The sequence below is a fragment of the Brassica napus genome, chromosome A3, assembly GCF_020379485.1.
Source record: "Brassica napus cultivar Da-Ae chromosome A3, Da-Ae, whole genome shotgun sequence".
NCBI classification, from domain to species: domain Eukaryota; kingdom Viridiplantae; phylum Streptophyta; class Magnoliopsida; order Brassicales; family Brassicaceae; genus Brassica; species Brassica napus.
In genome coordinates this window covers 661,553-689,411 of record NC_063436.1, presented here as the reverse complement: position 1 = coordinate 689,411, position 27,859 = coordinate 661,553, and the positions used below count along the sequence as shown (strand labels likewise).

Sequence of the window (27,859 nt, the reverse complement as noted above, 5' to 3'; positions counted from 1 at the left end):
TGAACCACAACAAAAACATAGATGCAAATGTGTAATTTTTCATCAAACAATGCAAGCATACACCTGCATGAAAAAAGAATAGGCCATCTTTCTGATCAAGGTGCCGTATGATTCCAATCATATCTTTTCACCGGAGGTTTATAACCATAGAGTTCGTCTTCTCTAAAGTAGACCCCATCCTCTCTTGCTATCCAAAAGTACGTTGGATCCAAGTGTCGTTTCCACTTAGACCTGTATGCATCAAACCTTTGGTGAACCCTATAACTAGGTGCTTGCCACATATTACACCAAAATAGCGTAGTTTTCCAAACGTTATCGCTGAATTCGAAACGCTTGCTCTGGCCAACGCGCAAATCATGGTCGCCAAGGTTGTCGTTTTTGGATTTACAACGTATCGCCAGGACTTTATTGTGCAATTCGTTCACGAGCACGAGTTTAATTTCTCCTCCTATTGTATGCTCGATGCATAGACTAAAAAGAATCAAAAAGATGAAGAGATTATTCATTTTTTTTTTTTGGGAACGAAACTTCCCTTTTTATTGTAAAGATATATTTCTCCATCTTGGTGTTATTTATACACGTTTTCATACTGAAAACTCCTTCTCTTTTATTGTTAGCGATTGACATTCAACAAGCAAAAATAGGAGAAAATGGTTATGATATTTTGTTCTTTATCTTATTTTTAGTAAACATTTTTGTAGTCTTCTTTTTGAAATTTGTTTCTATATATATTCTACGTGATCTTTATATAGCAGGATAAGAAACGTATATGTAGAGAGAAATTAGAGCACACATAATCATCTAAAATATCGGTGAAACAAGAAAAGTAAAAAGTGTTTTTTGCCGCACTATAAGTAAGCTTCTTAACAACTTTAGAAGTTTCGCCGCATTTTCACTTTTAGTGAGACTTCTCTGTATGATTGGACTTTCTCTGCTGCATGTCTTGATGGCCTTCTTGCCACAGATGTTCTTCTCATTATTCCTTCGGCTTCTTCAGCTCTAGACTTGTTTTTTGATTCTCTTTCTAAGTCCCCCTGAGACGCCGTTGATGGTAACAGATCACACTCTGTCACTATATCTTTGATGGCTCCATTGGTGTCTGAAGCTGTCTGAGATTTACCCTTTGTTGATTGCATTCTCGTCGAGACTCTGGCGAGAAACACCAGAAAGATAACAATCACATTACATCACTGAGACTCTAAACTCGTCAGCGGAAGTGCATGAAGTTCAACAGTCACTTAACAAACCTGCGTTTCCCGTTTGTATTTTTTGTGTCATGTCTGCTTTCAGATGGTTCTTCTACAGCTTCGGAACTTGATCCTTCGCTTACTAAGTTTCTGAAAACGCAAGTGGGTTTAGCTAACACAATGCTGTCAATCAACGTGGTAAAGAACAAACTAAAACGGTATGTTTCAACAAACCCTGCATCATCAGCATTCAAGGTTTCGGTCACTTCCGGTTCTTGGAAATCAAACATTGAAGACTGTTGTCTTGAAGAGACTCTGCCCAGTTATACAAGAAATTAGTGACCTCTACTGCATCGTTTTTAGTGATATCCATACAGGCTATTACTTGTAAATAGGAAGTTAAGCTAACAAACCTTCTCCTCTTGGTCGTCTTCCTGACTTCGCCCCTCACATGGAAGCTTTTACATGGTTCAGCTTCTTCGGGCCTTAACCGAGCAGACCGTCTTCTCAATGAGAGCCTGCTCGAAACGGAGACAGTGTCAGTCCAATACGCTATTTGTCCATTCATAGTTTACAAAAAACACTAACTAAGTAACTAACCTTGCTATTTCTTTAGTTTCTTTGGCATTATCCATCACAATTAGTGTTTCCGTTTGTTCAGTTTCTTGAACAGCAAACCTTGCAGATGTCCTTCGTAAGCATTGCCTATGACAAAACAACCAGACAAACTAATTAAACCCCAAATAAGATACTATTGTCTTCCCATTGTTTTGGAAGATATATGAAAAATGTGATTCTCGGGACTGAATATAAGAACCTCTTGCTACGCACACTGGCCTTTACGGGGTTGGCTGCATCAAGAACAAACTTCTTGTTGATAGTATTGCCAACATTTTGGTTTGCCCCTTGAGAGACAACCCCCTTTTCAATGTCACCTTCAGTCTGACAGGTCAGTTCGGGGATAACAGTAGTATCTCTGACTCCAGAAACTTTCCTACAAATGAAACAATACCAATTCAGGTTTGTTTGACTGCCAAAAGCTTTCTAAGAAAACATGGATTACACATGAAGCAGATTTGAACCTTTTAGTGTTTGCGTTCTCTTTAACGATAGAGCTTTCTGAAGCTGAAAATGAAAGGATATAGGATAAGTATGCCAAAAGGGTTTCTGAAGCTGTAAATAAAAAAAAAAAACAGATAACCTTTTATCCTTGACGTTCGCTTTCTCTTGGTGTATTTCTGATTCATATCAACCCCCTGAAAGGGTTTGCAATCCCCATCAGAAACGTTTGATGGAACATTGACAAAGCCAAATAGCGTGAAAACAATTATCTTATCAAGTAAGCACCTTATGTTTCGAGGGGTGATGAGTACATGGAGGTTCTTGCTCCTGGACGAAATCAGATGAATGAGTTAATAACTATTTTTTAGTAACTATAAACCAATGGGAATATACAGAATGAGTAGATGACTTGCCTCAAGCTGCGTTTTCTTCCTAACCCCGAGTAATACATTCTTGCAGCCAAGTTCATGCTGAAGCAGCTTCAGCTGAAAACGTACATACACAATGTCAGTTGAACGAAGAAATTGTCAAAACCTCGTTTTGAGCAACTTCAGAGTTCAAGAAAAAGCATACTCTGTCCCTGTTTGTATTGAGTTCCTGCCACGAAAAAAAAAGATCCATACTTCAATCATAAGAGTTACAAAGACTCTCACAATCATCTCAAAAAACTGAAGCTTATAGAAAAGATTGGGAGTCCACACCGCCAACATATGAGTGTTCGCCTGTGCAAGATGCATATTATTCTCCTGCACTTTCCGTAAGTTGATCTTCAGTTTCTGAAACTCAACACCGCTCAGCTCGATTATCTTACTGAAGCCACAACACAAAACAAAAAAACAACATTAGTACAGATATCAAACTCACAAGCCAACACACTGTAAAGAAAAAACAAGATGGTTACTTTCTGTGAGCTAGAGCTTTCATCAATGTCACGTTCTCCTGCAAAACAAAAAATAAAAAACAAAATCAATAACAGTCTGATGCCACCACAGAGTTAGAGTCAAAGGGAATATGCCTTTTGGAGCTTTTCAGCATATTCCTTGGAAGAGAAGAGAAGATTTTGTTGCGGGTGCGTCTCTTCTTCTGTGTTCAAGTTGCTTATATCCGCAAGTTTCCTCCTCTGTGCGCTGCTCATCACAACGCTAGCTGCCTTCCCTTTTCCTTTACGAATCGGAACCTCTGCCCAATTTTTCACCACTGTGTTAGCGAAATCCCTAACGCTAATCTAACGAAGATGAGTAAAGATGGAATTGGAACCTTGAGGAGCGTGATTGTCATCTTCGAGAACCGTCACGGAGCTCATGGTGGAGGCGGCGATCGGGTTTTTCCGAATTTTGAATCGAGAGCGAGGGACGACGACGATTCACGACGGCTGGTTTTGAGGGTAAAACCGTCAAATTCTTATGCGACTCTGGTTAAACGACATCGTAATAGTATGTCGTTTTGGTTTACGTGATGTATTGTCTCTCGGTTTCCATTCTAACCGGATTGATTATTCGAATTGGTTAAATTTTATCCCATGATCATCACTCTGTTTATCTATTTTGAGCTGCTATAGAATTAGACAGTGTTCTAAAAATCAGTGTACATCCGCTTAGGCCCTCGCCTAGTCGGTAGATCAGGTATGAACAAAATAATTTTTCAAACCGATCTTTCTAAAAAATCGGTCTATACGTTCAAAAAGTCGATTTAAACGTTCTTCTAGACAATAATTTTCTATAAGACGCAGAACTACCGCCTGATGATTTTTAGAACATTAGAATTAGGCATTAGCCTAAATTTTTTGGGTAACTAAAATTTTTCATAACTTTCCACAATTATCATCTTTAATAGAAGAAAATTGAGCTTCAAAAAAAAAAATCTTATATTTCATTATCTATTCTATATAGGCTTACCACCAACTACTACTCAACAAAACACCCCAAAGAGAAACACCGCCATTAGGAGCATTTCAAGAGCTATGTTTCTCTGTATCATATTCTGAAGGCCTTCAAACACACACACAGAGAGAAGAAAGAGAACGCATGTAGTAAGAGTGTGATAAAAAATCCTCTAACAAAAAGAAAAAGAGTGTGATAACAAGGAAAATTTTGACAGGAAGATAGAGCATATAAGTCGAGAATGTCAGTGGGCATGACTACTTGTTCTTCCAGTTCTTGGGAGTTTGCATTTTTCTTGTCAATCATGTTCCTAAGTTAGAGTAGTTCAGCCTGCATAAACTATACTTGTCCTTAGTACTCAGAAAAAGTATCTATAAACAGAGCTTCGGATCTCTTTTTATCCCTGGGAATTATATTCATAGCCACCGCCACGAGAACGTTACGAGCACGGAGCATCATATACTCTATTGCTCTTCGCCTTATCAGACTGTTGCCCTTAAAACGTTTTCACATGATACAGTAGTTCGCTTAAACCGTGGTCATCAAACGGACAACAATGTCAAACTTACCCTAGAATCTGACCAAAGAGTAATTGAATTATAATATTTTGAATTATATGTACAGCATTTCCTTTTGTATTTCTGTCTTATTCTAACACGTTCTGTTATTCACAGTCTGTTATTTTCTTTGGTACGTTCTCCATAATACTAAAGTTGCAAATAAACAATTGAATGCAGACAAGTTGTTCGGAGCGCCACCTTTGACGGTTTAAATTAGCAAATAGATTCACGAATTCTATTCATCTTTGACGGTTTAAATTAGCAAATAGATTCACGAATTCAATTCATCTTGTTTCCTTAAAAACAGTCGAGTAATAGGCAAAAGTTAAGTGAAAAGACGATGGTAGGTAAATATATTCAAAGGTCAAATTCGACTGATTATGTTCTTTTTCTCTGACCTTTTACTTCAAGAAAATTCAAGATAATAATAATTGAGGATCATGTATATATCTTTAAGCTATCACTAGTGGGCTTTTTTTCTTTAGCTTACTTATGTTTTTTTGTAAATGACATTAGTTATGTTTTTAAATGCAAATTTATATTGAATATGCAATCACTAAACCTGAAATGATTTGATGTGTAATTTACGACTTCGATCAGCACAAAAGTCATATGATAGTTATGACTTATGATCGTGTTTATAAATTATAACTGTTTCAATACTGATTGGTTGTTATATTAGTTTTTTACTCCGCTTATTAGAAAAGCTTTGGATCTTAAACCAGCTGATAACTAGATGAGTCAAACTGAATGTTTGCATCAGATTAAATAAAAACTAATTGATGCTGCGTAACAAAAGAATCGAATATGAATGTTATTTTAAAAGTTTTACAGGAATCTTCAAAAAGTTTACCTTTTCTATGAAAAAATCACCTTTTTGTTTTAAGTTTTACCCTCTTAGTCTTTAACTAAAAGATAAATAATTCATGTCATGTGTTCTAAACTTGTCAATATATTAAGTTTCCACAACTAAAACGGTTAAATTTCTTGAGAAAGAATTTTTCCAAAGAATGTCAAGCTTCCATTTTGAGAGATTGCGAAACAAAATTTCTAATTGTGATTGGAAAAATGTTTTTATGTAAATTTAAGTATAATTCCTTTACAAGAAATATTCCGATAAAAATTGCCTTGAGGAACAACTCTGTTATTTTGAGTTTTGGAAAAAAAATTCTTTAGAAGTTTTTGCTCTTGGTGTGCACAATCAAGCCAGAATCTTCGACACAGAGTACTCTTAATTTCTCATCTCGCATTCGAGGTAAATATCCTTTTACTGCATACGTTTATCTATGTAACCTGAATTACAATCTTGAACAACATATATTTTGTGTAACTTGTCCCAAGTTTAATGGCATCAAATCCATAGAAAGATTGTTTCCTGGAGAGGATGTGTAGGTGATTGTGTAATGCAAGTAACTGAGTCACTCTTACAAAAGTAAGAATCATATTGGAAGAAGGAGAGAGAGAAAGAGTTTTTAAGCACTTTAAGGATTCTCTGTGCCTTCACACCCTATCTCCATCTCTCTCTCTCTAAACTTCCTTTCTTCTACTTGAAACAAACTATAGAGATTAGAGAGAGAGATTAAGGAAACACACCTAAATTCTTTTTGACCCTTGTTTATTATATAAACCCAAGTTGCACAATTCCCCATAAACCCATATTTAAGAAAACTTCTGTTTCCTGATTTGGCTGGTCTTTTTTCAGAAAGAAGAGATAAATAATAGAGGGAGAGAAGAGGACATTATAATGGTGGCTCATAAGAGGGTCCATCTTAGACCAACATGCATTTGCATAATCTGGTTCTGCCTCTTGGTCTCTCTCCCTCACCATGGAAGAGCATCTTCCTTCAATCTTTCTCTCCCACACCAACACCCATTCCCTGAACATGTTGTTCTTAATGTTCAAAGGTATAACCTTCTCTTGCATTTTATCTTTTTGGCCTTTTGACTAAAAATCCTCTGTTTTGAAAACAGAGGATCATCATCTTCTCTGTTTTAACATCCTCTGTTTTATCAACTGCAGAAAACTCAACGACTCTCTCTCCAGAAGAAACCTCCTCACTTACCAACAAGACGACGCCACGGCCGCGTCGTCTCCGCCAATACCTTCTTGCCTCACCGGAAACCCAATCGACGACTGCTGGCGCTGCGACCCAAACTGGTCGCAAAACCGCCAGCGCCTCGCCGACTGCTCAATCGGCTTCGGACAAGGCACGCTCGGGGGCAAAGGCGGCCGCTTTTACCTCGTCACCGACTCCTCCGACAACGACGCGGCGAACCCACTTCCCGGAACCCTCCGCCACGCCGTGATACAGCCGGAACCTCTCTGGATCATCTTCTCCGGCGACATGGGGATCACGCTCCGGCACGAGCTCATCGTCGGGAGCTTCAAGACGATCGACGGGCGAGGCACGAACGTCCAGATCACCGGCCACGGGTGCCTGACGATACAGCAGGTGAGCCACGTCATCATCCACAACGTCCACATTCACCACTGCAAACCCTCCGGGAACACTCTCGTCGCTTCTTCGCCGACGCACGTCGGGTTCAGAGGAGTCTCCGACGGTGACGGGATCTCGGTCTCGGCTTCGCACCACATTTGGGTCGATCACTGCTCTCTCGGGTACTGTTCCGACGGACTCATCGACGTCATCTTAGCATCAACGGCGGTCACAGTGTCCAACAACTACTTTCATCACCACGACGAAGTTATGCTCTTAGGTCACGACGACAGGTAGTTATTTTCCCGCGAAAGTCCCTATACTTCATTACCTTTTAAATTAAAGCATACAAGTTTTGAATTTATCAATTTTACCCAATTTTTTGGCTTTTGATTAAAAAGGTATACGGCGGACTCGGGGATGCAAGTGACGATTGCGTTCAACCATTTTGGGGAGGGGCTAGTGCAGAGAATGCCACGGTGTAGACATGGTTACATCCACGTGGTGAATAACGATTTTACTGCATGGGAGATGTATGCAATAGGTGGAAGTGCTAACCCTACGATCAATAGTCAGGGTAACCGTTACACCGCACCTATTGATCCCAATGCTAAAGAGGTACATATTTATACATTAATCATTCTATTTATTACATGAAAAATACATGAACCAATTATTTTGAAGATAATGTTTTGTTTTTTGGTTGATATTTTGGGAAAGATCAAGTTCTCTTTATAACCTGGATATGGTTTGGTGTGGACACTATGCTTTTGCTGATGTGTCTACAATAATGGGCCATGCCACGGTGACATGGTTTTGACTTTTGATGTTGTCGTTGTTCTCATGTGGTATGTTATTTTTGTGATAGGTGACGAAGCGTGTGGACTCAAACGAGAAACACTGGGGGAAATGGAACTGGAGGACGGAGGGAGATGTTATGGTTAACGGAGCGTTTTTCGTACCGTCAGGTGACGGAGTGAGTCCGGCGTACGCCCGAGCCACTAGTCTTCAGGCAAAGACCGCTGATGTTATTGACCAGCTCACGGTCAATGCCGGCGTTTTCGGCGATCCCAGGTATGATATTATCTACTCTAGTATTGCTTCATCCACCCAAACTAGCATCTTTCTTGCTACTGTTTTTTGTCCTTATATTCTTTATTGAATTCTTTTTATAAATTAGGACATTATTTTTAGACTATTATTAATCCAAAAATATCTTAGAACATTACCTAACTTTGTGATAATTCAACAACATATGTCTAATAATTTTTTCAAAAAAATATTAATGATATCATTTTGAGCAGCAACATATATCTAATAATTTAATTTTGTGATAATTCAAAAGTTAGTGCTATTATAATTACAAAAATGATTGCAAGTTGTGTTTTTATATTTGTATTATTTCTATATTTTTGCTTCACCTAACTTGCCTTCTTAAAAATTTAAGATTAGGTTCTTCATTAAAAAATATTAGGTATTTTCTTTAATACAAAAAATATTTTCATAGAGTGTATATTTTCTGACACAGAGAGTATACTCCTTTTTTTCAAGATATAGAAACATGAATTTATGCATGCCATATAAGTGTTTTGGATGTTAAAAAGTTAGTGAGTTACACATCAAAGTGCTAAAGACAATTCCGAAATGGCAACAAAGAAAACCATGACGTTAACATGAACATGCATAAAGTCTTTTTTCATGCTAAGAAAAAGCTCAGCTTTTACGATTTGATAACTCACACGTGCTGAGCGTGTGGATCCGAGATCTAAACTTCTAAGAAAAAGCCTTTCTATAGTGTTTGATCTATATGCCTTTCTTGATGCTTTGTCGTATTTCCTCTTATACATGCAAAATAACAAATGTAAAACCTATTAAAAATATTCATTTCCCTATTACTATTTCTTCACCAAATTAGGGTTTGGTGGTTTCTTTCTTTGACGACATGGTATATCTTCAACTCCCAATAACAATAAAATAAAATAAAATAAAAAACATTCATTTCTTTATTAGCAAGTTCTTTGCAAACTTAGGGTTTAGTGGTTCTTTGTTTAGCAACTTGGTATTATATCAAACCCCCGCAAATTGGAAGAACTTAAGGAAGAAGGAAAAAATATTCATTTCCTTGTGAAATAGTTCTTCACATACTGAAGGTGTGGGAAGTCGCATTTCATCAAAGTTTGATTATCGGCTCAAGTGGACCATTATATTTGACTTTAGTATTGAATATGTGATAAGACATATATATTATTCGTATAGTAAATATAGGTTTCTATTTCGTAATATATTCCCGTTTTAATCATCTCCTTTCCAGCAACAAACAAACGAAACCCAATGGGACCTTCTCGAAGACTATATAATATATAGATTCTATCTACTTAAATGATCTGGTTAAGTAGTTATAATACCTATTTATACGTATGATATTCTCCATTACGTACTTGGTGTCATTTTATCTTTTTGATAGTTAAATCGATATAAAAGTTTATATTTGACCCTCTTTTGCAAAAGTAAAGTATGCAAGAAGCTTGGTGGATTCTCTTAGCCGGCTTGCTGTCAAAAGTTCGATATTCCTTGTCATACTACTTTAATTTCCGGAATTTACCGGTTATCTAGTTAACCAATACTGGCTTGCTGGATAATTATTTATAGTGGGTTAATATTTTGTCGAGGTGTAAATTTCAAATTTGTAGTTTACGTTTTTTTTTTTTTAGTTTACGTAACTTTTTTAAAGTAAAAGAAGTTCCATTTTATTTGATAGGAAATTGAATCTTAAACGTAAATCATAAACTTTTTTTTTTTTTAACACAAACTCTAATATGAAGCATGCATGTGATGGAGCAACTTGTTTTCGTCTTTACTCTCTCTTTTGAGCTTTTTACATTGATTGGTCCATTTTGATCAGAGACTCATGTCACTGTTAGTATCTTTCGACACAGCACGTTCAAACGAATCATGATTATGATAGCAATATTGTTAGTATGATGATTTTTATTGACATGTTATTATATGATGGTTTTAACTGTTGTTGATATGGTTTGGTGTAGTGGAAGAAACGGGCAAGGAGGAGGTTTCCCCGGAATCACGGGCGGTGGTGGGACCGTCACACGCGGTTACAGTAAAGGTGGACCCGGAGGCGGTAGCAGCGACAGCGATGATGGCATTTTCACAATGATATTCGGTAGCAATTCCAGTGCGGCGGCGGTGGCTTTGAGGCCGAGACAAGTCTGGTCAATTGTATTCACTATCATCTTACTTTGGTATTTTCCACACCATAGGAGATGACAACTTCATTATTGGTTCAAGGGGTTCCACTATTTATTTTAACGGTATAAAAAGCTATGAAAAGAAACCAAAAAATCGAATATACATACATATTAAAAACAATATATAGAGTTATATACCACACATGCATTTGCAAGTTGTAGAATATTGCGGAAATATATAAAGAAATTTTATTCTTGTTGATGGCTTAACTTTTTTGGGTCCCTCGTCAATTGGCTAGAGGAATCTTTTATTTTTATTTTTTTCATTACTCTGTTTCTTGATTTTCTTACAAAAATTCTAAAATATAATTGTGATTAAAAATGGTAGCTAACTAAGAGAAAAGAGGAGCTTGATGGGATACTACTTAAGAAGTTAGTTACCAAGTCAACTTCAAGAAGTTTGTCTTCTTTCTTCTGATTCACTGTCTTCATTCATTAATTAGACGGAACAAAATGCAGTTTTAATGCGAACTACATGTGAATAAACTAAGCTGTGATGCGTCTTAAGAAAAATCACTAGTGACCATCATTTATAATAAGATACAGAAAAAATGAAACCCAAAAGTCAAAGGAGCTGCAAAATAAGAAGAAATCCCCAAAAGATGAGCAGGAGGCACCTAAATATTAGACTTAGAGAATGTAAGAACTACTTACTACTCAGGATGTGTATGGTTTAAACACAACACAAACTTGAAGCTCAAAGTCATTGTAATTGTACCAGAACAAACCAAATAAAATATCATGATACAAAGCTAACAGTTCTCCAAACTAACATAGTACGAAAGAAGTCTTTACATATAAGAACGATTACAGAGATATCCATTACCACATACGCATACGCACACACACAAGAGTGAGTGTAAATAACCCTAAACCCAACATCATTCACTTCTTCATTCATGCCTTAGTAACGGTCTAAAGTACCGGAGGATGGATAACCACCACCACTGCTTCGGCTCGGCCTATCGTAAGGACCACTGGCTCTGCTTCTAAACCCTCTTCCCTCGTCTCCTCCACGAATAGGCCCGCCAGCTCTACCACCACCGTACCTGTCACTGCCTGCACTTGGGACTACGTCTCTCTCAAAGGACCTGGGTTTCTCATAACTCGCTGGAGGGTAACGGTCTGATCCACGGCTGTACCTATCCCCACCTGCAAACCGATCAACCGGGGCTGCATACCTGTAACATCATTGGAGTTGAATCATCATGCAAATGCAATATCTGTCAGTAAACACAGTTATAGAGAATATATAACCTGTCACTGGCGTAACGATCACGTGGGATGTAAGCTTCTCTGCTGTCAAACCTGTCTCTAGCACCAAAGCGTGGAGCACCACCATCATATCGATCATCTATGTAACGTTCACGGTCCACATATCGCTCACGGTCTGCATAACGGTCGACACGCCCATCAGATCCTCCATACGCAGAACGGGAAGAAAAGCCACCAACGGGTCCACCACGACCACCAGCAGCAGACGGGCAGTCACGGGCCCAGTGCCCAACACGTCCACATTTGAAGCACTCATCTTCACCAACACGGCCACCGCCACCAAAGCTTCCCTTTCCAGCCAATGAGTACCCACCATCTCTGCCACCACCTCTAGAGCCATGACTTTCCCCATCATCTCTCCCTCCCATTTTCGGTTCAGCTCTGTTCACTGAGATGACCCGATCACCGAAGTCCCTTCCGTGCATCTCTCTGATGGACTCGTCCATAGCACGGCGATCAGCAAAGGTAATAAACCCAAATCCACGTGAACGACCGGTGTCTCTTTCCATCATGATCTATACACAACACACCACACCACAAAAGCTGATTTTCCCAAAAGTATATGCTAGAAACTGATCAGAAGGGCAGTAGAAAATGAAACATATGCAAAATCTGAAAGATCAGATCAAGTCCATCTGTTTAAAGGTTTACTGCATAACATTGACTCTGTCTTTTGTGCAGTACTAAATTATCATTCAATCTTCACTTCAGAGCAAAACAACTAGAGATCCCCAGAAACTGAAGCAGCACACCACTAACATTTCTTCCTCAGTCCAAAATGACAGCTCCATGAATTAATCCCCTAAACGAATCTACTAGTCAATCCCTATTTTCAACAACTTTAAAGAGAAGAAGTTTATAGACAGAGAAGGAAGCCACTGAAAATAAGAGTACACAGTATTCCTGATCAAACATCTGTTTCTTCTCAATATGCAGATATCATCTGACATTGATCCAGCTAATGTCATTCAGTTCTCCTGTAGCTGACAACTCTTTGCATAGCCCCAAAGCCCACTGATCAGAAACACAACTCCGTCTCACACAACGAACTTTATCAGATTCCAGAAACATGCGAAAAAAATAAGGGCAAGGAACTGGGGTAAGCGGATCTAAAAATGCGTGGCCTACGCACAAGATTCATTTAGCTGGGCATGTAGTTATATGTAAGGGCGTGTGTTAGGCTTGGAGAAGAAAAAAATAATGAAAGGAAAAGTTAAAATCCATGCAAATCCTACTAAGCACAGAGGGTACGAGAAGCGGCGTTCTTCAACTGGCGCAGTCTTTCGTTCTGCAGTTCCATCGTCAGCACTGGGGCTCAAGGTATCAGGAAGAAATAGAAATCTTGCAACAGGACAGCTGAATTTCGGACTGGGCTACTAAGTATCTTCATCCACTGGCCTAAACTGAGTAGCATCTTCAATTCACCACTCAAAATTAAGTGAGGAATCCCAGCACGAGCTAACAAACAAAACAAGACACAAGCGCTTCTTCCTAAAGCTTGTTAACCAGAATCTCGACTCAGAATACAAGAGGCAGCAACAAGGACAATTTCAGGAAGGAACCAGTAACAACCCAGTGTTGCATACTTAGAGAAGTCAGAGACTACACTAGAAGAAACTGAAGTAACCCGATACCACAGTCTCAACCTCGTGAAACAAATCCCAAAACAGTGGAAATCAATTTTCTCAGAGACTCAAAACACAATACTGAGTTTCCTAAATTCTCAGGCAGTTTTATTCTTTAATCACAGAGCAGTATCTCAACTTGACTCATGTAGCTCTGATCAATGTCATCCCTAATTCATCAATTTATAGTGTTTTAGTGGAACAATACATTACCAGCATCAAGGAAACAATAGAGAAGACACACAATAAGCAAGGATATGAAAAAAAAAAAAAAAGTTTTTAAAATTTCTACTCATTCATCTAATGGCTACTACAAGTACTATTTTTTTTTCACAAATCAAGAGAATACGCTCCAAGCAACAACAACTTAAAAGGTTCAAAAATCATCACAGATCATGTTCAATTCTATCCAAAAAAAAAAATCAGAGCTTTAATGTACCTATAAGTCCTCAGAAAGCTTAAAAATTTATAGATAAAACATCTCTAAGTTTCAAGATAATTAAATTAGAAAAAAGTACCTGACAATCGAGAATTTCACCGAAGCGGCCAAAAGTTCGCTGAAGGTCTCTCTCTGTCACCTCCGGAGATAATCCACCAACGAATATTCTGCTCCCTTCTTTCGTCGCCATCTTTTGATTCGTCTCTTCACACAAAACAAAGCATTAAATTAGGTTAAACCCCCACAAAAAAAAATCCCCAAAAATTCAACAAAACCACAAACACTTCGTCTTCCCGAGAAATCAATCGATGAACTACTACTACGGCGGAGAATTACGAATACGAATTGATTCGTCTTACCTTGTTAACGAAGCTGCGGATTTCGAAAAGATAATCGTAGTGTTGTTTTCTTCGCCGTCAAATGTTAGTGATAAGTGTAAGGAACCCTAGAAGGTGGTTGAGATGTTAAGGCCACACACACACGGAAAGAAAGATAGAGGCCCAGGCCCATATTTCATTTTGGGCCCAAAACATAAAGCTTATTCGGTTAAGCTCACTCACATACTAGAAGAACCCTCTTCATTTACCAGCTTCTATTGATTAATAATATAGCTTTGAAGTTTAATACATTACAAAACCTCTTAGCCAATGAATATGGAAGCCATGTTTCTCTACAATGTTTATGAGAGTGTAACTGAAAATTAAAATCAGTTAACAATAAATAGATCAGAGGTAAATCTGATTTAGAATTACTTTATTTGAATAGTGTCAAACTCAGACTTCCAACCAAAACTAATCTAATAGTATTTTTTTTGTCCCTTTAGGGCTTTTTTATTCAGTTTCCTGATGTTTTCCAATAAAAACCATACTATTTGGCATGTTTGTAGCTTTACCAAAACACAGCTTTTCATGTAATGGGGTCGTTTAGGGTTTTGACGCTGTTATATGGTTAAGGCCTTATTAAGGGATTATTTTCATCCCAGATGAAAAGTTATTTCCTAACTCCAAAGTTTTAAACATTTTTATTGAGGTATACGCTAATATCCATATTATTGAGGGTCTGAAATGGATTTGCTCTTAATTAAGGGGTTTCTCCATTAAATTATATTTGCTTGTTTTAATTTTATGATTAGACCATGCTTTAAAAAATTAAGTGCGAATATTTTTTAGTTGATTTATACTGTTTTTCTTTCTCAATATATTGTTTTGAACTTTTAAATAAATTAGAATATCTGAAGGTTCATTCCACGTGAGATCCAAGTCACAATGTTTAGATGACCTAATGACGCATTGATATCAATAAAAAAATATTTAACCAGCCCACAGTTTTGGAGCAATACAATCTAGCGGAACTGTATTCATCATTTGACCCTACTATTGTTTTAAAAGTATTCATTATATCCAACCATATCCTAGTACGCTAGTACATATATAATATGATGGAAATTTTTTTTTTTTTTTTTTTACTCGAAAGAGAGATATCATTTCCAAAAGAACCCAAAAGGAAAAGTTTACATCATTTTCTACAGCATAATCGAAAACACAAAATAGGGTGAAACTCATGTGAAGCAGAAATTTATGGCAGTGTCTTTGTTAGTCTTGATAGTCTTTCACGCTTGATAGTCTTTCACGCTTGAAACTGATTGAACCATGTGGAGATAAAAGATTCCTGAGTACGAGATCGAACTTGATAAGATAGGAAGATTTCCTTATCCATTCCCAACAGCTTCGCCCTGATTTGAACCTGAATCTCTTTTACAATTTGGGTGGCCGGTTTGTTCACACCCGAGTGTAAACGTGAGTTCCTCTCTCTCCAAATGAAATAAATCGCCCCCTGAAAAACCAACTTCAAGATAGCTCTAACCCGAGGTCTTACTGTGACATTTAACAACCAGTGAACAATTTGTTGTAAGGTAGATGGGTAAGCCATTCGAACCCTCGCCAGCAACAAATTCCAGACTGCATAGTATTGTTCAATAGTATTGTTCATCTTTTACATAGCATTGTTATTCAGTAAACCGGAAGCTCCAGATTTTATGGAGAAAATTAGAAATACCATGAGTCCATTACGTACGGGTAAACACTATGATAATATAAGCATCACTTTGCTGGTAAAAGTATATTACAATTTGTCAAGGTCTTGCATAGGTAGTAATAATATATATAAAACGATGCCCTTCCAGACAGGTTACGAAGTTTAAAAATAATAATCATTTGATTTAGTTATAAGCATTCATGTTCCCATGTGGACACATGTAATTGATCTAAAGTCACTGATTAAGCAAGATGGGAAAATAAACAAGGAATATTCGTAGTATACAAATTTGTATGGCCTAATAAAAATTTCACTCGAAAAGGAAAATAAGTTTATACTCACATAAATTATTTTAGAACTTCAAATTTCAAGAGTTGTTTTAATGGAAATACAATTTTGGCTAGAAATTGAAATATTTGGTTTAATTGTAAGGTTAGTTATCGTCAAAGGAATAGGTTGCGGTTGTAGATAGATATGGGTGATGATTGTTTATGGTTCTTGTTTTCTCATTCGCACATCTACAAAACTAAAATCTTTTAAATAAAGTTTGCTTTAGAATTACTAATTTTGCTGTCAAGATTCGAGAAAAGAGTTTTATAGAACAAATAAACGAAAACTATATACTATCTCAGTACCAACTTGGATTAATGCATAGTTCCGACTGGTGCATAAAACTTACATTTGTTTAACCAAACGCAATATTATTTTGTAAATTTCGAGGGGTTCCAGCAAATTGGAAAAGATATATATATCCAATACCGTATATGTGATTTCTCTTGATCGAGTTTTGAGTCAAGACTCTTGACCTAATAGACCATTTAATGACCCAAAAAGTCATATCTAAAGAGGGACAAATACTATATTAAATTTTTTGCTATGAAAATTTGTTAGTAGAAAATACTGGAGCATGGAATATAAAACCAAATATAACCTATGGAAACGTGGACCGATGTAAATGTACCAGGTTGTCTGCCATGATATGGGTAGATAAGAAAATAATTGTCTGCAAAGTTCTTTTGTATTGACAACTGTTAAATGTTTCTTTTAAAAAAAAAATTGCCCAGGCGGATTCTTTAGAAAAAAAAACTAAAATCAGAAGCATTCTATTTTTCATATAGATAAGAACGATTCAATTTTGTCCGGAGAATTATCTCATTGAATCAGAACTTGTTATAGTGAAACGGATAGCTGATAAAAAATTGAGTATTTCTAACCATTTTGTATATCTTACTTACAAAGAATACTAAATACTTAAGATATTTATTTCTATTATACTATATGTTTTACTAAAATTAATATTAGTTATATTTTTAGGTTTTGTAATATTTTAGATATAAAAATTTATGTTGAACCGGGCCTGACTATATGTTATCAAAGTGCTTTGGGGTTTTATTATACCCAAAAACTCCACAATAAATCGCATGTTTAATATGAAACAACACATATATTGTTTTTCAAAAAAAAAAACAGCACACAAATTGATAATTTACTGCATATAGTTTTTATCATTGTACGAGTAATTAATTATATTATAGCTCAGCACTTTATCCAAACATATAAATATTTAGTAAGGCACAAGTAACAAAACGTATAGCAGTCTAAACTTATGAATGATTTATTGTTATAAATTCTTACAGTGTTATGTAATTCTTTTATAAATTGATTAAATCATATTGTATATCATTTTTTGCAAAGTTGTATATAATGTTTTTTTTTTTTAAGTTATTTATAAATTAAGCAATTAATAACCTTACAGTAATATAAAATATATACATTAACTAATCCCAAAATAACTTCATTGCTATGATTTTTTAAATCATGATCATAAAATAATAGCTCATTTTGTCACTACTATTTTTTGCCCAGATTTTATTCAGTTATTATATTTTGTATTATTATTCTAAGATCCGAAACTAATCGGCAATAGTTAATACAATTTTTACACATCAGCAGAGCTTCAAAAATAAAAATATACCAGCTTTATGAGAAAGACATTACTTTCATGGCAAAAGAGAGAAACGAAAATTGTGGGATCCATGAGAATGAAGCACATTTTTGTCCGTTTACGTTTTTTTGTTTTAAAACTAATAAACTTATTAATGTTTTCTAACATATATAATAAAAATGGTAATATACATAGTGGTTTTGTTTCTAATTTTATATAGGGTTGTGGCTTTTGATGATCTTCAGGTGAAAGTGTAGGAGACAGGGAATCTCTCTTTGTTGATGTGTAGTGTACTATGTTTATCAACTTGCCCTGAGCACTTTACGTATATACACACTCATTTCCAAGTCAATGGATATATTAACTAGTATATATTAAACATTGTTGTTTATCTAATGCTTATAATGTTATATAGTTGGTCGATGTAGTTAATTGTGTATACTCTTGTTTGGTTGAGAATCGAGACGATAAGTTAAAACCCACCATCATATGGAAACAATTTGTTTGTTACACTATCCCAGAAATTTTGTAACGAAGTCTTTTTTATCAGAGATGCAAATCAAGACATTCGTTGAAATTTATTCATGAATTTATATATTTTAGGAAATTAATATATAGCACAGTGATCATCTTTTTTGGGAGAACGTGCTGAACTTATCAGTTCATCATTCACCAAGACCAATATTTTTGCAGTGTGGGAACACTCGCTAAGTCGCAATATTTAATCTCATGGACGAACGCATAGTATAACGATAAACTACATGTAAACACCGCATCATATTAAATATTCAAATAAAATTATGACAATACTTATACACACATTTTATGTATATATATAAAAGAAATTTCTATTTTTCTCGAAAAAATGGATTATAACTTGATGATACTTGGTAACTAAAGAATTTGTAGGGCTAGAATCCAAATAAACTTTTAGGTTTAGAGACAATCAACCATACCATCAAGAAACCAAACCATACCATCAAGAAACCATAAACATGGTTCGGTTCCTTTCGGTTTAGCTAGTTTACCTAAGCTATTGCGTCTCTATAAAATACTCACTCCGAGCTTCTTCTTCACTTGCCCCTTTCACTCCTTCTCTCTAACTAGTCGTGTGCTTATAAATATAGACATATATGTATGCATGTATAAGTACTCTTCAATCGTAAATAAATAATTTTAAAATTCTGTTAAGCATTTATGATAGAAATGTACAAGATTGGTTTGTTGTGTCTGAATCTGTACGGGTCGACAGATCGGAACATAACTAACCAGTCAGTATTGTATATTAATTTAATATATCTTCCACCTATATGCTTCGTTCTTCAACAATCATCGCATATTTTTTCCTGGAATTATGTTTCGTTTTCAATATATTGGTCCCTAAATTGATTATTTTTTGTAATTTCTTATGGTATAAAACAAAATATTCCATATTTTTTTATATGACGAGAAAACATTTACAGGTTGACACGTCAGCCCTTGGATTCTGGAACGTATTCTCTATACTTCACACCTATATGTACTTGCTTCATCTCAGACTGCTTTTCTCCTTGTTTCTTCTTCAGGTTTCATCTTCTCAGAGTAGATAGTTATCGAGGAGATTAACCAGATCTTTTTCTACTTATTTAATTTGCGATTATATTTCTGATTGTTCAATCAACTTTATATTTGTTCCATTAATTCGTACAATCTATTTCTTGTGTGTGTGTGTGTGAATCTGATACAAGCTCTCGGAGGATCCGTGGGGAAAGTTCATCAGTCGCTTTTTGTAGGTGCAGCACCATCAAGATTCACATGGAAATTGAAAAACCCCTAATCTTATTAATTAGGGTTTTGATATGTATATATGAGAATCTTGATGATGCTGCATCAACAACAGACGGCTACCAAATACCTAAAGCTACAGAAAGAAACCACTTATATTATTACATGAAGTCTGGATCTTGGGTAAGAAAACGGTAGAAACTCGATTATCTCTTGATTACTTTTGATCTTTATTTTTGTGTGTGTTGAATATATTTTACAGCTTTACATATATATATCCTATAAATATTATCTATATATATATTTTTTTTTTCTTTGTCTGATTAGGGCGTTAATTGCAAATGAAATGGAAACTATTTTGTATTTAATCTTAGCTTGTGTTTGATGAATGGATATAAAGGTATGCAATATCTGAACTGTATTTCCAGGATATGATACTCTGTAGTCCATATTCAAATCATCGGGGTCCTTATCTGTGATGCAATGATCAAGAACAACAAGATATTGAACACAAATCGAATACTTGGGCCAGTTTAACTGGTTTTACTATCTCTTATCGTCTCTAGACATTTTATATATTGTCTTCCACAACTCTCTTGTACTAACACTTATTTGCCATTGTTTCAGCTTCTATTTCTGAGTTATCACTTGTACTCTATTCACTATCATTGTTCTAAATTTGTAATATTATAAATAATGTTTTTATGCCAAATCAAATCAAACATAATGGAGTGTTGTACATTGTACCATAACTTTGTTTTTAAGTGGCTCAACTTGAGAAAGATTTGTCTCTTCCCTTCCGGTTTGTATCTATATATTCCTGAAACAAAAATAAGAAGAGAGCATTGAACATACTTTCGCTTAAATATTTAATTTTGTGTAAAGGTCAATTGGGCTGTGGCCCGATATCAAAACTAGTTAAATCAATTTATTCTCCTCGTTAGTATTCATCAAAGTTTATAGCCTTGAAATTTCCTATATGATCGCTCTTGGTTATATTGGTAAAGTGAAAACAATTCGATAAAAAAATAGACATATATATGCATCGCATCAAAACACTAACGGAATGAATTAAGTGAAGGAATTAGAAAATGTGCTCCACAAAAAGCCATTGGAGAGATGGAATCTAAAGAGATTGAGTCATGTAGGGCACGCAATTAAGGACAAATTTGAGCTGGTTTGTCTTTTGGCATTACTGATGAAAAGCAAATTAAATAGCAAGAGTAAAATGTCAAAAGTAATGGTGATGATTTGGGTTCATCACAATATATTGTTCCCAGTCGCTTCTTAAATCTCTCTGAGTAAGTAGGTTACTATCCATAAATTTAACTTCCCCAATTGAGTGTTCTAAGATTTTCTAAACAAAACTAGTTGAATTCGTGGTTCCTAGTATACGATATTTTGAGTTTCTTTACCACAACTTACAAATGTCAGTCAACTGGAAAGGAGTCAATCTTGTATATGTATACATAAATTAAGAACTATAGTATTAGTTTATTGGAGTATAAAAATCAAAACAAAATAGTAGTATCATATATCGTATAAGTAACATGATAGTATATAAATGAATTAGTGGGAGCAGCATATAGAACTAGAAGTTCGAACACAAGTTTATTGGAGGTGAAAACTATTATACCAAAAAAATCAACATCCTCTAGAAACTTTTGTGAAAAAACATCCCCTAGAAAAAATTATTTTAATTACTGGGGCCACATGACCTCCCAACACATATACATTCACTTATATAGCTATTTGCATAGACTGAGGGAATGATGTCCAGTCTAGGGTTCTCGTTTTTTTTTTTGCATACGAATGATAACAATGGAAATAAAACGCTTGTATTGTTGATGGTTTCTGAACATTAGTATAAACTAGAAACGAAAATATTATAAATCTTTGATTGGTGAAATTAAACCTTTGTGAGTGTTCCAAAAAAAAAAAAAACTTTTGTGAAATACAAGATGTATAACAACATATTCAATAATATTAACTTGTCTTTGATAACATTTTCATAAGTATCAATATAATTTAATTATGCCAAAATGAAGAAAGTGAACCAGAATCAGACACGTAGAACCATGTTGTGCCAATAAAATGTAAAGGACACATATCACATGGTAGATAATAAACTTATGGTAGCTGTCCTGTCCATTCATAGTACAAATCTTCATCAAGTTATTGTACTATATATGCCATATATACAATGTATTATGTATATACTACTTTGAAATTTTCTAAAGTATATTAATTGATCGTGAGTGTCGTCATTATCTCTTAGCAACTTAGCGATAAAGAGAGAGAAGAGAGAGATCTGGTTTTCCGGCCGACGGAGGGGCTTCCACAGTCACCGTCGGTCCGGCGTTGTGTTTTCTCTACCGTGTTGATTTCTTTGCTCTGTTTGATGTGTTTGGTTTTGAGAGGTAGGGAGCGTTTTTTCTCCTTTTAGCTTGGTTTTCTGGGAGGTAGAGGCTTATATAGCTCTGCTGTCGTCGGATCTTGTTCCCGGGAGGTGGAGGCTCTCTTAGCTCTGCGTCGCCGGCATCTGTGGCCTTTGTCCATGAAGGCGTTTGGTGGGTTGGCTCTGCAGGAGTCGTTGTAGTCGGCTCGGGGTGTCCCGAAAGATGGAGACGGTGGTTCTAGAGATTTGGGTTTCATTTCACTTTTCTTGTGTGCTTGGTGGTCAGATGAGATCTCGATGTTTGATGAGCTCTCTGACAGTCTGAAGATGGTTCTAGTATGGCGGCTTCGTTTGGGTTAAGGATGAGATCTCGATCAAAATCGATTGATGCTCTCCGTTAGAAGAAGCGAGAATGATGAAGTGGTATGCGGCGGATAAGATTTCGATTCGGTCGGTGAAAGTTCTCCGTGGATCGGAAGGTTAAGAGTTCGCGATGTGGTTCTAGGTCCGGTGGGATCCGGTGAAGCTGCAGAGTTTGCGTGGCCGTGTCAGTGGCGGCACCCGTCTGCTAGGGTTTCTGTTTTGTTGGGCTTTAAGCCCGTAGTTTGTTAGCGGCCCGTTTGTTTTGGGCTTTTTCTTTTTTTGTTGTTGTTGATTTGGTGGGCTTTGTCCCTGGGCTTGGCCCGTTTATAATAATATCGTTGGGAAAAAAAAAAAAAAATTAATTGATCGTGAGTCTGTGACTATATAAAAAGAACACAACACACTTAACTCTGGAAAACCATAAGAAGTCTCCTATTTAATGACGTTTTCTGACGTATTTAATGAGTCCTGTCCATTTTATTTTTAACTCCACCGTAAGCCCAATATTTCAGAGAGTAAAGACCAAGCCCATCTACGAAACTACTAAACATATCTGATGGGCCTCGCTTCGTTCAAGTAACAACAACAATACAGGTGAAGTATCTTATATCTTGGATCTTGATTCTGAATAACTGTTTTGAAAACAATCACTGTCTATGTATCTTGTTCCCTTTGCAGCTATGGAGAGATAACCAGAGACAAGCTGAAGTTACCGGTGGCCACAAAGCGCATTTCGTTAACTGGGATATGATAGAGGATGATTCCATCAGTTGAAACTAACAGTCTCAAGACTCTGTCCTTCTGAATGTTCTTAGTTTTGGGAACCCCTCCTAGTTTTGAAGCAAAGTGGATTAGTAATTTGTAAATTGTTCTGTTTCTCCATAGCTATAACCAGATACTGAATAGTATAGAGGTTAAGTTTTTTGGTAAGCAAAGAGCTATAACCTTCCTCTATTTATTTATTACCACACCTATAAAAGTAAATCTTAAAAACAAAACAAATGAGAATGCTATAAGTCTAAGTAATGTACAAGAGCATATTGCTCTCTAGAACTAAAGTTAGCAACAAGAATAAACATGTTAAATATTATTCAGACTTCATCAACGCTCCCATCAGAGCTCAGAAAACCCAATATTTCTTCTTCTTCTTGCCTTCCTGTACCGGCAGCTCTACACAAAAGTTCCAACAACAGAAGAAGGCTGCTTAGAAACAACTACTTGTATCTAACTTGACTCAACACATCTTATAAGAAGTACCACATACCTCCTTCAGGATAGATTGAATTGTAATGAACCTCAGCCCAGAAGCTTAAACATATAACTGATTCACAAGCCAGCCAAACACATGAATTATTATTATGAAGAAAACCAAAACTTTTTACTAAATAGAACAACATTGAGTAGTAACTTACGGCGATTAGACTTCTGCAGATGAGGCAAGATCTCAATGTAACATGTATCCTTGAATGAAGTTATCACAAACATCCTAACACCATACTGCCAATAACATCAAAACCAAAATGCCACAATCTCATTTCATATGTCTTAAGTCCCTAAAGATTCTTTCTTCAAAAATTATATAAACTACGAAAGAGTTTAGGTTGTATAAGTACCCAATCAGCAGCAGCCTGAAGAGTAACGTGATCACCCCATTCTCCATTCCTGTGTTCATAACAAATCACGGTTAATATATTAGTGGAAAGAACTGATTCAAAAGAGAGAGAGTTACAGACCGTTTCATTGTTTTAAGATAGTCAGTGTACGCCATTGGAACATAACCTTCATACATCTCTCGATTATACGCAAGCTGAAACAAAATATGAGAGAATGTCAAATGCAAGCTGATATGGAGGGAACTAGATTCATTTCTTGATACTATATATCTCTCAACCTGATTAACAACTTGTTCTCTGACAAAATTATGATGCTCTGAAGAGCGGTATAGCTGATCTGACAGTGACCGAAACTGAAAAAATATATATAAAACCAGTCACATACTGCTATAAATTTCATGTCTAAAACCATAATTAGAAAAGAGAAGAAGAGAAACAAAACCTGGCAGTTTCCGTCTCCTTCTATCTTGTTCTCCACCAAGCCATAAAGCTGTAATCTGTAAAGTGTATAAATTACCATACATAAGAACAACTAGCAAGAAGCCTAATGAGACTTAGTTAAGGCCACACAAGAGGTTGGAGATCCAATTGCATTTCAAAGTTCTAACATGTTACATCAAAACCATATTCTCTAAAAATTGTATTTGAGATCAGAACTATAACTTTACCTCTGAAAGAGCCGTTCATGATCAGAAACCTGCTCATCCTCTGACGGTAACTCCCCATTGATTTTCGGCACATGCTGCAACACAACAACATCAAGATTTTTTTTTAAAAACTTGAATACATTTCTTCTGAAGAGTTTATATTGGAACAATCACAAAGAAGCTGTGAGTAACTCACAGCAATAGGTATCAATTGGTTCATTCGCTTGCCAACCTCAGAATCCAAAGACCAAGACTCTTCCTCTATCTCCACAGAACAATCTGACTCATCATCATCACCACGAGCTGGAGCACTCTGCGCTCCCTGAATCCTATCCTCCATGTCACTTTCACGAGAAATATCAACAGCTTCCCCTTGAAGAGGGTGATGAGGCCACTCTTGTGAAACAACAGAGATCCGACTAGGATTATCACTAAGCCTCAGATGAGACCCTTCTTCAGCTCGTTCAACTCTAGACAACTCGTCCTGGTAAAACTGAGCTAAAACCGCATCGTTGTCTGCATAACCAGTGAGAGGCTGGTTGTAACCTTCTCTAACGTAGCCTTGAGCGACAGCAGCATCATCTGTCTCGTAACGCGTAACGCTGCCGCAAGAGCCAGCGTTTGTGAGGGTGCACACTTCGAGATCGAGGAGACCCCAACGAAGAGCATCTGGATCAGGCTGATTATACCCCATTAATAAGAAAAAACGGTTAAAGTATCAAACTTTATAAAAACACAGAAAGAACCAAAGGGGAGTAGTAGTATTGCGTGTAGAGTTGAGTTTCCTGCAAAAGAGGGAAAACGTGGAAGGCATGATTAGCATTAAACCAGAAATGAAGATGTGATGATCAAACTAACTTGAGGGGAGAAAAAGGAACCGCCTTTGGAGTGAAAAATCATCAAATCAAGCAAACAGATTGTTCAATCGATAAAGGTTTTAAAACTGGCAATCAAAAACAACTACAAGCTAATGGATTGACATACAGTTATGACCAACCCAGAACCAAACTCACCAATAATCCCAACAAAACCGATAAAAAAGGAAAACTTGGGAACCTGGAGATGCCCCAATGATGAAGATTTTGGGAACGAAAAAGCAGACAGAGAGAGGAGAAAACCTTGGAAGATGGGTTTGGTCGCGGACAGCCGTTGAAAATGCAAAAAAGAAACGAAAAAAAGTGATCGAAAAGACGGCGGAGAGATATTTAAAACCCGTTTCGTTTCAGACCGTCGTTGTTTGGTTTATCGGAACAAAACCCGCTCTATTTCCAACGACCTCCGCAGTTCTTCCACGTGTCTTTTGTTTCTTATCCTTTTCAAATATCTTCATAAATATAGGTAACTGCGGTTTGAACGATGCGGACGGGACAAGTGGTTTAACTGCGGTGCGGTTTTAACAGTTATAAAAACGTATAAATATATAGTATATATAAAAAAAAATTTGTTACTGTTAACTGCAGTGCAGGACGGGACAATTTGTAACATTCGAAGCCATAATCCTAAAAATCACGTAATTTTATTTTTTCCATTATTCTTTTCTTTTTTTCTAAGATAGGTTAAAAGTTTGTTTCATTGTAGCTTTAGAAAATCCGGGGTTACATCTGATGGCAATGTGCTCAACTAATTTTCTATGGAACTGCCAAACTTACTTAAGCGGTTAAAAATAAAATGCCTTAAACTTTATAAAATTTGTAATAATAAATATCATTGTTGCAGAGAACACACAATAAAAAAACACATCAACAAACTAAATATTCATTCTAAACATAATTTTGTTCTATTCTTTTATAACTTGAGTTTTATGTTCCTAAACAGTTTTTATGGAAAATAACTTATCACTTAAATTTTTTTTCTTATTTTGTATATCATTAACAATTTTCTATTTTAAAAAAATTTATGGTTATTTTATTATTAAAGTTATGAAAATGTCTATAACACTATAGCAATCAATATTCTTTTACTATGTTTACGTAGTCCATATTCACCTTATCAAACTTGCTATAAAATTTCTAACATAAATCCATATGTGTATAGCTCTGTTCTCAGACAAATTAAAGAGTTTGCGTTTTGATTGAGTCAAACTCTTCGGTGAATCTATATACAATACTAAAAGGAACATATGAGCTTCATTTAGACCATCCACGTAGGATGAAAAAATCGACCAATAGGAACCCTGCATTCAGACACGTCATCACAGCTTTGGTATCTATAATGTTTTTCATTTGGGCTTTCGGAATAGTTGTCCCACAGTCAGGCATGACCACGCTTCTTTATCTTCAATGCTGACATCATGATAACCCTAATTTCATCTTCTTCGCGGTACACCAAAACTGAGTAACCGATTCACCACGATCTATGTTGAAGTCATAAACTTAACATTTAATCTCAGTACTTCTCATTACATCACAAACCTTTGATCTCTTCGGATTCCTCACGATTGGAGCTTATAAATAAGCGTTTATGCGAACTGGGTCGTGGTGGGATCGGAGTGGTTTACAAGACGAGTCTCCAGGAAGGGCGTCCTGTGGCAGTCAAGAAACTGACCGACTCGGGTCTGATCAAGTCGCAGGAGGAGTTCGGGAGAGAGATGAGAAAACTCGGCAAACTGATGCATAAGAATATCATTGAGATCAAAGGGTACTACTGGACGCAATCTCTGCAGCTCCTGAGCTATGAGTTTGTCTCAGGGGAAGCTTATACAGACATCTCCATGGGGACAAGTGCGTTTGCTTGATTTGGCGTGAATGATTCAGCATCATTCTTGGGATAGCGATAGGTCTTGCTTATCTGCACAGGAGTAACATCGCTCACTACAATCTGAAAGCAACGAACGTGCTCATAGACGCAGCTACATGAGAGACCAAAGTCGCTGACTTTGGGTTGGCTAGGCTATTTGCCTCGGCGCTGGACAGGTGTGTCTTGAGTGGAAAGGTAAAGAGCACGTTGGGGTACACAGCCCTGAAGTTTGCATGCCGGACGGTCAAGATAACAGAGAAGTGCGATGTGTACGGGTTTGGGATCTTGGTGCTGGAGGTGGTAATGGGGAAGAGGCCGGTGGAGTATGCGGAGGACGATGTGATGGTGCTGAGTGAGACGGTGAGAGAGGGGTTAGAGGAAGGGAGAGTGGAGGAATTCGTTGACGGTAGGCTGAGAGCGAACTTTCCGGCGGAGGAGGCAATACCAGTGCTAAAACTAGGGTTGGTATGTGGGTCCTAAGTGCCCTCGAATAGGCCGGAGATGGAAGAAGTGGTGAAGATAGTAGAGCTCATACAGTGTCCCTCTCAGGAGTTTGACTGACGACGACAAAATGGAACAATATTTCTTTATTCCTTCTTGAGTTTTCATATATATAAAAGTTCCATCTTC

At 36.5% G+C, this 27,859-nt stretch overlaps 5 protein-coding genes and 1 long non-coding RNA gene across 10 annotated transcripts; 3 read left to right on the top strand and 3 right to left on the bottom strand.

The window, feature by feature from the left end:
• Nucleotides 1-772: 772 nt before the first annotated feature.
• LOC106428389 (SHUGOSHIN 2) lies at nt 773-3,803 on the bottom strand. Of its 2 annotated transcripts, none has more exons than XM_048768291.1 (15): nt 3,507-3,803; nt 3,265-3,428; nt 3,151-3,188; nt 2,951-3,059; nt 2,823-2,846; nt 2,663-2,734; nt 2,535-2,576; nt 2,389-2,443; nt 2,270-2,306; nt 2,005-2,181; nt 1,788-1,892; nt 1,601-1,705; nt 1,422-1,502; nt 1,248-1,337; nt 773-1,149 (listed from the first exon to the last, which is right to left on the bottom strand). In XM_048768291.1, exons 1-15 carry the CDS (start codon nt 3,550-3,552, stop codon nt 873-875), a joined length of 1,422 nt encoding a protein of 473 aa, XP_048624248.1. In that variant the 5' UTR covers nt 3,553-3,803; the 3' UTR covers nt 773-872. The 2 variants fall into 2 exon arrangements, with proteins under 2 accessions (XP_048624248.1, XP_013724598.2); XM_013869144.3 differs by having other exon boundaries at nt 2,270-2,312; nt 3,507-3,799.
• A 2,365-nt stretch (nt 3,804-6,168) lies between these two features.
• Nucleotides 6,169-10,587, top strand: LOC106428402 (probable pectate lyase 5). The gene is made up of 5 exons (XM_013869161.3): nt 6,169-6,594; nt 6,710-7,420; nt 7,529-7,745; nt 7,996-8,201; nt 10,172-10,587. The coding sequence occupies exons 1-5, from the start codon at nt 6,434-6,436 to the stop codon at nt 10,407-10,409; spliced, it is 1,533 nt and encodes a 510-aa protein (XP_013724615.2). The 5' UTR covers nt 6,169-6,433; the 3' UTR covers nt 10,410-10,587.
• A 493-nt stretch (nt 10,588-11,080) lies between these two features.
• Nucleotides 11,081-14,157, bottom strand: LOC111198010 (glycine-rich RNA-binding protein RZ1C). 2 transcript variants are annotated; one of them, XM_022710445.2, is made up of 4 exons: nt 14,089-14,157; nt 13,809-13,931; nt 11,648-12,180; nt 11,081-11,571 (listed from the first exon to the last, which is right to left on the bottom strand). In XM_022710445.2, exons 2-4 carry the CDS (start codon nt 13,917-13,919, stop codon nt 11,295-11,297), a joined length of 921 nt encoding a protein of 306 aa, XP_022566166.1. In that variant the 5' UTR covers nt 13,920-13,931; nt 14,089-14,157; the 3' UTR covers nt 11,081-11,294. The 2 variants fall into 2 exon arrangements, with proteins under 2 accessions (XP_022566166.1, XP_022566168.1); XM_022710447.2 differs by having other exon boundaries at nt 11,648-13,460; nt 13,809-13,933; nt 14,089-14,104.
• A 216-nt stretch (nt 14,158-14,373) lies between these two features.
• On the top strand, nt 14,374-20,256 carry LOC111210097. Its single transcript, XR_002661552.2, has 2 exons — nt 14,374-19,655; nt 19,901-20,256. It is a non-coding gene; the product is annotated as an uncharacterized LOC111210097 (long non-coding RNA).
• A 2,912-nt stretch (nt 20,257-23,168) lies between these two features.
• Nucleotides 23,169-25,827, bottom strand: LOC106428424 (OVARIAN TUMOR DOMAIN-containing deubiquitinating enzyme 9-like). Of its 3 annotated transcripts, XM_048768304.1 has the most exons (10): nt 25,612-25,818; nt 24,690-25,278; nt 24,515-24,588; nt 24,289-24,343; nt 24,125-24,199; nt 23,967-24,040; nt 23,847-23,895; nt 23,646-23,730; nt 23,498-23,554; nt 23,169-23,403 (listed from the first exon to the last, which is right to left on the bottom strand). In XM_048768304.1, the coding sequence occupies exons 2-10, from the start codon at nt 25,185-25,187 to the stop codon at nt 23,354-23,356; spliced, it is 1,017 nt and encodes a 338-aa protein (XP_048624261.1). In that variant the 5' UTR covers nt 25,188-25,278; nt 25,612-25,818; the 3' UTR covers nt 23,169-23,353. The 3 variants fall into 3 exon arrangements, with proteins under 3 accessions (XP_048624261.1, XP_048624259.1, XP_048624255.1); XM_048768302.1 differs by having other exon boundaries at nt 23,967-24,199; nt 25,507-25,827; XM_048768298.1 differs by having other exon boundaries at nt 23,967-24,199; nt 25,612-25,823.
• An 814-nt stretch (nt 25,828-26,641) lies between these two features.
• Nucleotides 26,642-27,709, top strand: LOC111202739 (leucine-rich repeat receptor-like protein kinase PXC2). Its single transcript, XM_048764813.1, has 3 exons — nt 26,642-26,695; nt 26,883-27,213; nt 27,450-27,709. The coding sequence occupies exons 1-3, from the start codon at nt 26,642-26,644 to the stop codon at nt 27,707-27,709; spliced, it is 645 nt and encodes a 214-aa protein (XP_048620770.1).
• The last annotated feature ends 150 nt before the right edge of the window (nt 27,710-27,859 follow it).